This window comes from Perognathus longimembris, chromosome 3, assembly GCF_023159225.1.
Source record: "Perognathus longimembris pacificus isolate PPM17 chromosome 3, ASM2315922v1, whole genome shotgun sequence".
NCBI classification, from domain to species: Eukaryota; Metazoa; Chordata; class Mammalia; order Rodentia; family Heteromyidae; genus Perognathus; species Perognathus longimembris.
Window position 1 is genome coordinate 90,388,597 of NC_063163.1, and position 14,074 is coordinate 90,402,670.

Sequence of the window (14,074 nt, forward strand, 5' to 3'; positions counted from 1 at the left end):
GGTGGTCAATTGGAAATAAGAGTCTCACGACTTTCCTGCCCAGGCTGGCTTTGAACCATGATCCTCATATCTCAGCCTCCTGAGTGTACAGGCATAAGCCACCGGCGCCCGGCCCATTTGACTCTTGATTTTAGCTTTGAGAAAGAATTTTGCTCATTATTTTGACAAGCAATTATCTTTTGGCTGATCTGTCACTACAGGTGAAGTTTAATGCTCCATCTTTATTGTATGGTGCACTCCGAGATTATCAGAAGATTGGCCTGGATTGGTTGGCCAAGCTCTACAGGAAGAATCTGAATGGCATATTGGCGGATGAGGCTGGGCTTGGTAAAACAGTGCAAATCATTGCTTTTTTTGCCCACCTTGCTTGTAATGAAGGTAAGAGTATTGTAATTGCAAACAATACATACATCTCTGTTAAGATTTAACATAGATATTATAAGGATGAGAGCTTAGCCTTTTCTTTGCTCCTGTCCTTTGACCTGCACCAGAATATGGCTCAAATGTTCATTGTAGGCTAGGCACCAGTGGCTCATGCCTATAATCCTAACTGCTCAGGTGGTTGAGATCCAAACAATTATTGTTCAAAGCCAGCCAGGACAGAAAAGTCCTCAAGACTCCATCTTTAATTAACTGGCAAAAAGCAGTGCTGAAGGCCTGATTCAAATGGTAGAATGACAGCTGAGTAAACAAGCTACGCATGTGTGAAGCTCTGAATTGAAGTACTAGTAAAATAAAACAAAAACGCATTGTAGCCAAGATATGGTGTAATGCATAGCTGTATTCCCAGCACTGAAGAGGCTGAGTAAGACAGGAGGATCATGTGAGCACAGGAATCTAGACCTGCCTGGAAAACATAATCAGAAGCTATCTCAAAAATAGAGAACACAAAATATTTGTTGCACAACAGAGTAAACATTGTAAGTAACATTGGGTAAAATGACTTACTGCTCTTCAAAATTTAATACAATACAAAGGCATGCCAGCCTGCAACTGAGCTTTGTGACTGGGCTGTCACCTACAGCTTATGAGAAGCAGAGTAGATGGCATGGTTTCCAGAATATGCTGGTTTCCTCCTCTTCTCCTCTTCTTCTTCTTCTCTTCCTGTACTTCCCCCTTCTTTCTCTTCTTTTCCTCCTTTTAAAAAAATACTTAAAAAATGTCATTATAAAGGTGATGTACAGAGGGGTGACAGTTTCATTAAGTCAGGTAAAGAGTATATTTCTTTTTGGACAGTGTCACCCTTTCCCTTACTCTCCCAGTTTTTCTCTCCCATCCCAACAAGTTGTATAGTTCATTTTCAATATACTGTCTAGTGAATACCACTGTGCAGGGGCTGGGAATAGGCCTAGTGGCAAGAGTGCTTGACTCGTATACATGAAGCCCTGGGTTCAATTCCCCAGCACCACATATATACAAAGCGGCCAGAAGTGGTGCTGTGGCTCAAGTGGCAGAGTGCTATGCTAGCCTTGAGCAAAAAGCCAGGGACAGTGCTCAGGCCCTGAGTCCAAGGCCCAGGACTGGCAAGGAAAAAAAAAAAACCACTTTGCATTTATTTGTTCCCCCTTTGTTCCTCCTTTTCTGTACCCCTCCCTGCCCTCCCAAATGGTAGATGAACAAACAAGACAAAAAGAAAAACAACTACAAAGGATAAAAACTCTCATTTCCATTTCTTGGAGTTCATTTTGAAGAAATGATGAGAGACACATAGGCATTACACCTCTGTGTGCCTCACCTAGGAGTATTTTTCTTTGGTCTCACTGTGTGTGAATGCCTAGATTCCTGTATAATAACATGTCCCAGTGTATTTTAGATCTAGCTTATGCACTAGTTGGCTCTCTGAGTTTTCCTCATTTTCTTGTTCTTCCTCCTCTTCCCCTTTCCCTCTTTCCCCTCTTCCTCCTCCTCTTCCTTTCCTTACTTTTTCTTCCTCTTCCTACTTTTCCTCCCCCTCTTTATCTTCCTTCTCTTCTTCTCTCCCTCCCTTCTCTTGTGGGATCAGGGTTCTTTTTTTTTTTTTTTTTGGATCAGGGTTCTTTTGAAGGGGATATTGAGATCAGGGCTTTGCACTTACTAGGTAGGCGTACCACCACTATGTCATAACCCCAGCACTGCAGATAGATGTTGTATAGGTTTCTTTCTCTTTTTTTAGTTTGTTTACATGTGGCCAACTTCATACTGCAATCCACCTACTTAAGCTAACCTACCAGAGACTACAGGAACAAACCAACATGCTCAGACCTAATCACAAACTCTTGAATTGTTTGGGTCGTATAGCCTGTGGTATCTTCAGTTGCACCCAAGTCTTTCTTGTGCTATTATGTATATAACTTTCTTGCCTCTCCTGCTGAGTTGTTCCTTTCTGAGCAGCATTTCCTTCTTTTTAAAAAATATACAGTTTTTTTTTGTTTTAAGTAATTGTAGGGGCTGGGAATATGACCTAGTAGTAAAGTGCTTGCTTCATATACATGAAGCCCTGGGTTCAATTCCTCAGCACCACATATATTAAAAAGGGCAGAAGGGGCGCTGTGGCTCAAATGGTAGAGTGGTAGCCTGGAGCAAAAAGAAGGCAGGGACAGTGCCCAGGCCCTGAGTACAAGCCCCAGGTCTGGCTAAATAAATAAAGTAGTAAAGTAGAAAGGAATTGCCATTCAACAGAGCAGTTTGTGAATACCATGCCTCTCGATCAATGTCATCCCCTTTATTATCACCCATTCCTGAGCAACATTTCTGATATTTGCTCAAGTTTAATGGGAGCCAGTTCTAGGCATATGATGGTACTAATGTACAGCATTTGTTACCTTGATGTCTGCTTTCCTTGTGTGTTATGTTCTTATTTCTTGCTAAAATATGATGCCAGGTGATTAGACCAGACAGATTATTTTAAGTGAAATACTCTCTTTTTGCAGGTAATTGGGGTCCTCATCTTGTTGTTGTGAGAAGCTGCAACATTCTTAAGTGGGAACTTGAGTTGAAACGCTGGTGTCCTGGGCTGAAAACCCTCTCCTATGTTGGCAGTCACAGAGAACTCAAAGCAAAGAGACAGGTATTTTTTATTTATTTTTTTTTATCTTTTTTTGTTGTGCAGTAGGCCTGGCTTGATGTGGTGAGGCAGTTAGTGCTCTGCATATGATGGCTGCCAAGGACAGTGGGAAGACAAGGGCTTCTTTCTGTGCCGCAGGAATGGGCCGAGCCCAACAGCTTCCATGTCTGCATCACGTCCTATAAGCAATTCTTCAGAGGTTACACTGCATTCTCCAGGGTGCGCTGGAAGTGCCTTGTCATTGATGAGATGCAACGTGTGAAGGGCATGACTGAGAGGCACTGGGAAGCTGTTTTTACCCTGCACAGGTCTGAATGCCACTCAAGTATCCTGTGTTACCCCCCCCCTACCCCCACCCCCAATTTTACTGGCCTTGTACCCTTCACCTTTGTCACAGGGCTGAGACCCGCAAAGCTCCTTTATTTAGACCCTTTCATTAACATTAGTTACATAAAATGGCTATTGTCCCTTTTGCACACATTGCCAGAGAGATGGACTGTGCAGCTTCATACATTTAAGATTCCAGCATTACCTCATTTTATTTGCAGCCAGCAGCGCCTGCTTCTGATTGATGCACCACTACATAACACTTTCCTGGAGCTCTGGACCATGGTGCACTTTCTCATCCCCGGGATCTCCAGGCCTTACCTGAGCTTTCCTCTGAAAGCCTCCAGTGAAGAAAACCAAGATTACTACCACAAAGTGGTCATAAGGCTCCACAGGGTACCTGTACTTCTGTGTCTCCAGCTTATTCATTAAACATGCATGTGCCTTACTGTAAATGTCTTAGACCTTTGTGACTCCAGCTTACTCATTGAACATGCATGTGCCTTACTGTAAATGTGTTAGACCTCTGTGTCTCCAGCTTACTCATTGAACATGCATGCGCCTTACTGTAAATGTGTTAGACCTCTGTGTCTCCCGCTTACTCATTGAACATGCATGCGCCTTACTGTAAATGTGTTAGACCTCTGTGTCTCCACCTTACTCATTGAATGTGCATGTGCCTTACTGTAAATGTGTTAGGGCCTTGTTTTGGGAAGAAAACAGTCATTATTTTCTCCAGGTGACACAGCCATTTATTTTGAGGAGAACTAAGAGAGATGTAGAGAAGCAGCTGACCAGAAAATATGAGCACGTTTTGAAGTGTCGCCTTTCTAGTCGGCAGAAGGCCTTATATGAGGATGTCATTCTGCAGCCTGGGTGAGTGCTTGGCTTGCATGTGCCCACTTGCTTGCCCCTGCTCTGAGCTTTAGATGTGTTTTCTGTAGTCTTGTTGGGAGCTCTTGCTTGGGAGTACCAGGGTGAACAGATGGATGCAGAGTGGGAAGCAGTGAGTGACAGCTGTCTGTGATCCTAAACAGCATCCTGTTGCTTCTCATCTAAGTACATGGCATATACTTGGATCCCTGAGGATGATGTTTGTTTCTGAAGTTCTTATAGTCATGAGTGGCACTGTGTACTCCTTTGAGGAGTGGTTTGGCCATTATTGCAGTATATTTAAAAAGTTTATTGGGAGCTGGGTACTGGCTCACATCTATAATCTTACTTACTCAGGAGTCTGAGATCTGAGGATCACAGTTCAAAGCCAGCCTGGCAGGAAAATCCGTGAAACTTATCTCTAATTAGCCACCAAAAAGCCCAAAGTGGAGCTATGGCTCAAGTGGTAGAGTGGCAGCCTTGAACATAAAAGCTCAGAGACAGCACTGGGTCCTAAGTTCAAGCTCCATGACCAGCAGGAAAAAAATGCCAAATGCTGATGGTTCACTCCTGTAATCCTAACTTCTCAGGAGGCTGAGATCTAAGGATCACAGTTCAAAGCCAGTCTAGGCAGGACAGCCCATGAGACTCTTAATCTCCAACAAACTACTCAGAAAAAGTCAGAAGTGTCACTGTGGCTCAAGTGGTATAGTACTAGCCTTGAGTACAAAGGGGCTCCGGGACAGCACCCAGTCCTTGAGTTCAAACCCCAGGACTGATAAGAAAATAAAATTTAGGACATAAGATCTATGCATGCTTATTCACTTTCTAGTTTCTCAGGCAGTCCTCAACAAACCAGTGGTGTGACACTCACCCTGTCAATTCACTGTAGAATAGGTACAGTAAGATTACACATTTCCATAATACCATCTATGACTATCCCTCTTGAACGTTGTGGGAGCTGCAAGTGCTTTGCTGTTGCCAACGCTCAGGTGCCAGTCAGATCTTTCAGAGAAATGTTAGTGCCATCCTCTGATGGCTTCAATCTAGTTGATGCAAAATGTCCAGTGGAGGGACATGCTGCTCCTGTGATGGCCAGGAGCTATCATACAAGGGAAGCATACCTCAGAGTTACCTTGCACTTCTTACCTCATCTGCCAACCAGAAGCTCTGACAAGCCATTCCCTAATGCATTGGTTTCTACCCTTGGAGTCAAACATTGTGTTGAGAGTCATATGATGTCTGTTACTGAGGTGTGAGAGACCTATGGTACTAGGACCCCGCTGATGAAAGCAAATCTTTGGCTGATTCTGTGGCATGTGTTTCTCTAGCAGAATGGTAGGGAGAAAAAATTTCCTATTTATGTGTGGTTTTCTTCTCCTCTCTGCAATGTTGGGTCCTAGTCAGCCTCCTTTCTGCACTGTGCCATTGAGATAGGGTTGCTGCCCAACCAGATTCCACCTTGCTTTTGCCCTGTCTGCTCTGCTTTGTCTCCAGGCTCCTGAGGGAGCTGCATGTGTATACTTAATTCCCTCTAGTCGTGTTCTGAGTCCTATCCCTTCTCTGGAAGCTCCTGTCTTTTCTTTTCCTTCGTCTTTCTCTAGGAGACTCATCCTAGCAATCAGCCTTCCTACAGAGAAGCATGATACTCTTTAAACTCCTTCCCTGAGCAGCAGATGTGTCTTAGGTGATAAGAGCATCTGCCTGGCAAGTGTGAAGCCTTGAGCTCAAACACCCGTACTGAAGAAAAAAAAAAAAAGTAAAAGAAAGCTCTACATGATTGGCTCACATATTCAAGAGGCTAATAAGTTCTGAGAATCATGGTTTGAAACCAGCCTGGGCAGAAAAGTTCTTCGGATTATCTCCAGTTAACCAGTGAAAAAGCCATATTAGAGCCGTGCCTAAAGTAATAGAGCACTAACTATGAACAAAGCTGAATGAGAGTAAGATGCCCTAAGTTCAACACAGTACCAACACAGAACAGAAATAAAATAAACTTCTGCCCTGTCCCTTTCTCCTATCTTTGCACTCTCAGCCATCTAGGCACATCCTTGCTTATCCTTCCTTTCTGGGCCACACTGTTTCCCAGCAACTGTGCAGAGATGCTCATTTCATGGGACTGAGCTGACTGTGCTAAGGGCTTTTGTGGGTTCAGGCATTGAATCTATTGTATCACACCCTCTGGGCAGCGTCTTCCCAGTAGACTGGCTCCAGTAGACCTTGTTCTGAGCTCCTGATCCTCTCTTGTGCCTGTTTTTCCTCTTCCTTTTGTAGATGTGTTTGACTTAGAAACCTGCAGTGATTCTCTCCATATCTTCTCAGGTTCCATGCTCTTCCTGAATTTCCCCAGGCTAGCCAACCCTTACTACCTATTTCTGGCTGCTGAGCATGCTGTGTTCTACCCAGGCAAGCTCCTTCTCATCCAGGAGGCCCATAGCACACCGCATACCTTCCCTTACCCCGTCCTGTGGGTCTCTATCTCCTATTGCATCAGGGCCCAGCTGTTGGCCTGCTCAGCATCTTGTTCAGCAGTGTGTATCCCCTGTAAGGTCAGGTGTTAGCAGCTCTACCTTGTGAGACTTGGGGATGTACTTTCTGCAGTGCTCTCATTTTGCCCTTCTGCTTAGCCAGTTTCTCTCACCCTTCCAATTGTCTCCCTCTGCTCCTCCTTTGGAACACTTGTCACAGTGATGGAAACTTGTTGTTAACTCTATAGAACAGCCTTTTTCCCATTTGAAAGGGCAGCTCTCCCATGTCTGACCTCTGGTCCATGGCTCTTTGGAAGAGTATCTTTTTGCATAGGGAGGATGAGGGACACAGTAGGTGAATAAAAGGCCTGTGTGGGAATGTGGACCTGCATGTTCAGCAAAACCAATGTAACATTGTCTAGAGGAAACATGCCAATGAGTCTTTCTGGGATTAGTATAGTAGATGATTAAGAAGTTGGAGTGGTAAATATATATTTGCCATTCTGCCTCAACTGCCTGTCTGTTCTCCCATGAGCAGGACACAGGAAGCTCTGAAGAGTGGGCACTTTGTCAGTGTCTTGAGTGTCCTGATGCGGCTGCAGCGCATCTGCAACCACCCTGGATTAGTGGAGCCCCGGCTTCCAGGATCCTCCTATGCAGCTGGCTCTCTGCAGTATCGATCTGCCTCTCTCATTCTTAAGGCACTAGAGAGAGAGTTCTGGAAGGTAAGTGAAGGAGGCTAAATTATGGCTTGTGGTCTTTCCAGGCAGATAAAACTCAGATAATCTATACAAAGCAACTTTCTATCCCTTTCTCTAGTCTTTCTTGGCCACCACCAGACTGTTCTCAATCTATGGACTTAACCTATTCTGGACATTTTGTGAGAATCACATGCAGCCTATAGTGTCTGGCTTCTTTGACTTAGCATATTCTCAAAGTTCACTGTTTTTGTAGTGTTTGTCAGAATTTTTAAAGGCTGAAGTAATAGTCTGCATATACATGGGCTTCCATTGCACTTGGGAGTCCACTAGGAAAGGAGTTGGTGGGTTACTCAGTATCTTCCTCTTTTGAGGAACTACTAATATGCCACTATGGTTGAACCACCTGGCTTCTTTGCCCCTTTCGACTCTCTGCTCCTCACCATGACCTGTGCTTTATTTTGTTATATTTTTGTTATCTGAAGCTCTGAGAAGCATAAGTGAGTGGTACCAGGGAAGGCAGGGTGTTTCCTGCTGTCAGAGGTAGAGCCATGTGTTTAGACTGGATGCTGTTGGGCCCAGAGGTGTGCCCTCCAGCAGTTCTGTTCCTGCCTACTGAAATGCCCAGGATTGGTCTCCAGTGAGACTCCAAGTCTCAAAAGTGAGCCTTGCTAAGGTCATTTCTGCACCAATTTCCACATGCCCCAGCTCATATTGCCTTTACCCAAGTCCTTCCCCTATTCCCAAGGAGGCCTGCTCTTTCCACAGTGTCCAGACTTGAAGCTGCCTGACTACTCTTCTTTCTCTAAGCTCTAGTTTGTCTCTCAATGCTCATTCCCCATTCTTGTGACCCTGCAGAGAACCAAATATATTAAGTAGAGGGGAGTCAGGCCCCTTGGGATTCATGACCTGCCTAATCCAAGCAGTAGATAGCTTAAGACACCATCAAGGGTAGAGCCCTCTCAGGATGGCTCCCCTTCTTAAAGCAGTTCTTGATTTTGGTCAGTTGTTTCCTCTGCACCTTGTGTAGCATGATTTTTGGTTCTCTTTTTTTCTACTTAGGAAACCGATCTTTCTATATTTGATCTCATTGGGTTAGAAAATAAAATCACTCGCCATGAGGCTGAATTGCTATCTAAGAAGAAGGTGACTCGAAAACTCATGGAGGAGGTGTTTGTGTCACCACCCCCATCAACAAGACCAGCAGCAGTGAAGTTGAAGGCCAGCAGGTATGTGAGTATGGGTTAGGAGCAGCCCCTGGCTGGGACTCCACTCCCCAGTCTTTGGGGTTAGGAAACCTCCACCCCTTCACCGGACCCTGGGCCATCAATAGTGAAGAGAAATGCTGTAATCTTAAGTAAGTTTCCTGATCTCTCAGGAGTTTTTCCAAACAAGTGTGTAACAAGTGTGGCTGCTGTCTAAAGAATGCCCTTAAGCAAGCTTTGTGGTTTGGGATGGCACATCTGAGATTAGTCTGCTGGCTAGTATAGCAGTAGGTGGTGTGGCCAGATGGACATCTTGTTAGTAGAGGCACAGGGCATGCTTGTGACAGGGTGGTAGGCAGTAGTTTCTACTGGACCATATCAAAACCATTCTTATAGTAACACCACATTGATGTGAAACTATGGTTTTTGTGGTTGTCATGAATCTGAGAGGGGTAGACATACATACTAGATGGCGATATCAAGAAATAAGTTATTCAAGAAAGATTGAGCCCAGTGATTAGATTCCTGTGCTATGGAAAAGCAGAAAGAAGGGGCTGGGTATATGACCCAGTGGCAAGAGTGCTTGCCTCATATACATGAAGCCCTGGGTTCGATTCCTCAGCACCACATATATACAAAAAAGCCAGAAGTGGCCCTGTGGCTCAAGTGGGAGAGTGCTAGCCTTGAGCAAAAAGAAGTCAGGGACAGTGCTCAGGCCCTGAGTCCAAGCACCAGGACTGGCCAAAAAAAAAAAAAAAAAGAAAGAAAAGAAAACAGGAAAGAAAAACGAAAGTAGATGTTTGAGAGATAAGAGAGGCCATTTGAGCAGATTGATAGCCCCTTGCCTCCCAGTTCTTCTGAGCTTGGCTTACATGAGGAATGTGACCAGCAGTCCTCAGCTTGATGGTGGTAGGGATGGCAGCAGCAGGTTTCTGCAGACCCAGCCCATCTGCTTAGGAAACCTCTGACCTGATACACAAATACATTCACTTGTGCTTATTGGGTTTTGTTAAAAGGCTCAATGGAGCCAGGCACTGGTGTTCATTCCTGTATTCCTAGCTACTCAGGAGGCTGAGATCTGAGGATCGCCATTTGAAACCAGCCCAGACAAGGAAAGTCTGAGACTTACCTCCAATTAACCCCCCAAAAAGCCAAAAATAGAGATGCGGCGCTACTGATAGAACTCTAGCCTTGAGCAAATAGCAAAAAGTTTAAGGACATAGCTCAGGCCCTGAGTTCAAACCCTAGGCCTAGGACCAACACACAAAAAGAGGCTCAATGGTATCTCTGCCTGTTGTCTTTGTACAGGGGTTTTGAAAATTGCCATTCCCATTTTCTAGGTAAAAAAGAGCAGGCTCCACTATGGTCAAATTTGGAGTGGCAGCTTTGTTGGACTTCTTTGCCACCCTCACTGTGCATGCCTTTTCCAGATTCTGCCATGTCACCCATGTCCTGACATACTATTTATTCATCGGGACTTTTCTGTCCACTTTGCTCTTACTCTGAATTGTGGTAACAGGGATGCTACAAAACAGAGATGTGTTTTGTTTTGTTTTTTCCTAATCCACATTGATGAGTACTTTATATGAAGATTAGCTTAAGAAGTAGGCAACATGTCACTTCTGAGTATGGAGTTTATCAGTAACTTCCTGGAGCTGAGAGTGAAAAGAACTGTATTTAGAATTGCACTGCTCCTGAATTGAGGCCTCCCAGCTGGCCTTCCTGGGCAGTCTTTTAGAGTCTGAAGTCTGCAGCTTGGTGATTCTCTGTGTATCTTTCTGCCTGATCCAACTGGCATCTAGGTTGTTTCAGCCCGTGCAGTATGGTCAGAAGCCTGAGGGTCGCACTGTGGTGTTCCCTAGCACACACACACCCCGGACAGCAACTGCCAACACTGCTGCTGCTCCACAGGGCCAGGTTCGAGGACGACCACCAATTGCCACTTTTTCTGCCAACCCGGATACGAAAGGTACCTCACTTAGCTGCCACACTTTGTTGTGGAAGCCTTGGGGAAGCACATGGCACTGTATTCTTGCCCTACTGTGTATCGCAGCCACTGCTGAGAGGATTCAGGAATCATCACTGTCTCTAAAGGTTCCATGTACACTTTTCCATGAGTAATAGCCCTTATTATTTTTATTTTATTTTTGGTATCTTGAGTTAGGATCTTGTCCAGGCCTTGAGCTCTTGATTCTCCTATCCCAGCCTCCTGAATCAAGAATCACAGGCATGTGATCAAGAATTGCAGGCATGCACCGCCACAATCAGCTTGTAGGTGTTTTTACTTCCTGTGCTGGGTTTTCCCTGCACAAGAAACTTCACTCTTTGCTGAGTGGGTGTTGATGGTGAGTGCCTTAGCAAACAATTTCTTTTTATGTATGTCAAGGTCATTTAGGAAGCTTCTGAGAAAGTCTGTTCTTGTTAGGTGTAGTGCCATCTTTTCAAGTAACTGATTGTTACTTTTGAAAAAGGATAAGGTGAAGTACAGAAAAGGTTGTAAAGGCATTTTAACCACCAGCCACTCAAGTCCATGGCTTTTCTTTGAGATAAACAAGTGCTCAGAACAGCAGTGGTGAGACATGAAAAGGTGAGCAGGTGCTTCTTTGTGTCTAGAGAGTTGTTTCTAATTGATAGAACCCTTGGACTGGGCTGGCTCCAAATCCTTTTCTTTCCTCTGAGAAGTGCATACTGCGAGCACTGATCAACTCACAGTGAGCCTAACTCAGCAGCAGGTTGAGCCTTGTTCCTCTTCTCTCAAGGACTATATAAGCCCTTCCATCTTTTTCCCCCTAGAAGAATGCTTCTCATTTGAGAAACTGTGAAATAATGTTTATGTAATTTCTTTGAAAATCGGGTGTAAAATACTGCATTTTATGAAGAACCTCTAACAGCTTTGCACAAACCAACCTTATCGATTGCAGTGGCAGCAGCCCCGTTTCAGACCTCTCAGGCTTCCATCGGTGCGCCTCGACACCAGCCTGCCTCGACCTCCAGCACAGCAGCAGGCCCAGCCCATCCTGTGAAACTTCGGGCTCAGACCAATGCCCAGGCCTCCACCCCAGGCCTGCCCCCGCCCCCGCCCCAGGCCCCCTCGCTGGCTGCGGGGCAGAGCGCGCCGCCTCAGCGGCTGGTGCTCACCTCGCAGGCCCAGGCCCGCTTGCCCAGTAAGTGGCCTCACCAATCAGCATCTGCTGTTGCTGCCTGGAGCAGCATATCAGGAACATGGGATGTCTGAAGAGCTTTGCTGTCCACTACTTCTGTCTGCCCCTCAGCCCAGGCCTAAATGGTGCCTGGAGCCTGACACCTCCCCGAGGGTGGGGCCTCTCAAGAGGTCAGCATCCATGGCCCTGCTCTTTTCTGCTCTTTCTCCTTACCCTTGCCAGCTCTGTTTTTCTCCTGCAATCCTTGTGATGCACTGGTGTTCCTGGTTAGCACCTCAGCTTAGTGTCAGCCAAGGCTCTGCCTAGCAGCCCAGAGAGCCCACAGTGGAAGAGCTTATGCTGGTTATATTAGCTAATATTAGGTTTCCGAATACCATCATTTCTTTTCAGCCTCTTAAGTGTTACTAAGTCTGAAAATGGGAGGAATATTTGCTCAACAGACATAATATACCCAACAAAAATAGTACAATGTTCTTTTTTCAGTAGAGCACTTCTTAGTGTGGCCAATGGTATTAGCATGTTTTCAAAGCTCATATGGATCTTTATCTCCTGTTGGGGAAATTATCCTAACTAAAAATATTATGGGCTCTATAGTTTTCAAATGCTGCCTCATGTATGTTCTTCCTTGTGTGACAAGATTGTGTTAGGCCTTCCTAGAGAGAGAAAAGGGAGGACAAGTAAAGAAAGCCGGCGCCAGTGGCTCACACCTGTAATCCCAGCTACTCAGGAGGCTGAGATCTGAGGATTGCGGTTCAAAGCCAACCCTGGGCAAGAAAGTCTGTAAGATTTATCTCCAATTAACCACCAGAAAACCAGAAATGGCACTGTGGCTCTAGTGGTAGAGTAGCCTTGAGCTGAAGAGCTCAGGGACAGCACCCAGGCCTACAGAGTTCAAGCCCCAGGACAAGCAAAGAGAGAGAGAGAGAGAGAGAGAGAGAGAGAGAGAGAGAGAGAGAGAGAGAGAAAGTATAGAGAAAGTATAGAGAAGAAGCTGACTTCTAGCTCTTTTTTTCATTATGAGTATCTCTTCACTTTGATAAAGAGTAGCTATTCTACCTAGGCAGGCAGATGAGGGGAGAAAGCATACTTCCCATTTCCATTGGCTAGAGATGAGGTTGTATTGGTGTTTGGAGGAGTTATGCATTAGAGGAGCATGAAGGGGAAATGACTTTTCATGTCAACTGGGCTTCACTCATCTATAGATGTAAGGAGTGTTAATGGAAGATTTGAATTTCTGCATATAAATAATTTCATTTTCCCCATTTTCCCTTTCTTGATCATGGTTATTCTGTAGGCAAGACATCTTAAAATACTTTCCGTCTTTTACTAACTATTCTCTTTCTGGTACCACTAATGATTTCAGCATGGGTTTTCTTGGGAGGAGCTTTTGTACTTGGATGTCAGCCATTTGGTAAAAGCCATTTAGCTGCTCAGGTTTGGCCTGATAGGAGGACTATTTTGAGTTGGAGACATAACATTGAGTTTTACATTGTTCTAAAATGTTTAAGCAGTGTAAATTTTGACTTTTTTTTCACAGTGTTATATATTGAACCCTACAGTGTAATTTTAGTTAGGATGAAATTTTGTATCTAAAAGCTTTACCTAGATATGACTTATTTAAATATATTTCTAGATCTTAAAATTTTTATGGGTGTAATTGAAACTCATTGTTCATTCTTTTGTTTCTAGTGATAAAATCTTTTTTACCTCTGTGAGCTTAGTTGAACAAATGCTTTTTCAGATTTTGGAAGTCTTTTGAAGAGTTTCCAGAACAAATTTCTAAATTTATTACAGATTTCTGCTATTTTTGCTATTTGCTCTTTTGAGGAAAAAAGTAAAATGTTGCCTAATAGTTTTATCAACAAATTAATATTGGATGCCAATAATTCCTACTAGTTGTGATCAAATAGGTTAACCATTAAAGTCTGATGTATTTGGCTTTTTTTTTCTAATATAATGATTATTTTCTTGAAGCAGTAAGAACAATACCTAATTAGTGTTTCTAGGACACTTCTGTTTCTATAGGTGGTTATTATTTGTAAGACATAATTGTCATATAAGAATCCTAGAGTTTTCCCAAAATCATGCTAACCTTTTTCTCTGCCTTTCAACAGGTGGAGAAGTAGTGAAAATAGCTCAGTTGGCATCCATCGCGGGACCACAGAGCCGCATTGCCCAGCCAGAGACACCTGTGACACTACAATTCCAGGGGAACAAATTCACCTTGTCACATAGTCAGCTTCGGCAGCTCACAGCAGGCCAGCCCCTACAGCTACAAGGTACAATCATGCCACTGTTG

At 44.3% G+C, this 14,074-nt stretch overlaps 1 protein-coding gene across 18 annotated transcripts in view; it reads left to right on the forward strand.

The window, feature by feature from the left end:
- Nucleotides 1-14,074, forward strand: part of Ep400 (E1A binding protein p400) — a 99,721-nt gene that overhangs the window by 50,671 nt on the left and 34,976 nt on the right. For 15 of the 18 annotated variants that reach the window (XM_048343171.1, XM_048343183.1, XM_048343176.1 and 12 more), the window contains 10 exons: nucleotides 201-378; nucleotides 2,910-3,046; nucleotides 3,182-3,351; nucleotides 3,592-3,766; nucleotides 4,110-4,246; nucleotides 7,250-7,436; nucleotides 8,472-8,638; nucleotides 10,417-10,583; nucleotides 11,536-11,778; nucleotides 13,890-14,054. In XM_048343171.1, the coding sequence (XP_048199128.1) occupies nucleotides 201-378; nucleotides 2,910-3,046; nucleotides 3,182-3,351; nucleotides 3,592-3,766; nucleotides 4,110-4,246; nucleotides 7,250-7,436; nucleotides 8,472-8,638; nucleotides 10,417-10,583; nucleotides 11,536-11,778; nucleotides 13,890-14,054 (1,726 nt within the window). The remainder of the gene's footprint in view (nucleotides 1-200; nucleotides 379-2,909; nucleotides 3,047-3,181; nucleotides 3,352-3,591; nucleotides 3,767-4,109; nucleotides 4,247-7,249; nucleotides 7,437-8,471; nucleotides 8,639-10,416; nucleotides 10,584-11,535; nucleotides 11,779-13,889; nucleotides 14,055-14,074) is intronic. The other 3 variants (XM_048343186.1, XM_048343187.1, XM_048343191.1) reach the window with 1 other exon arrangement.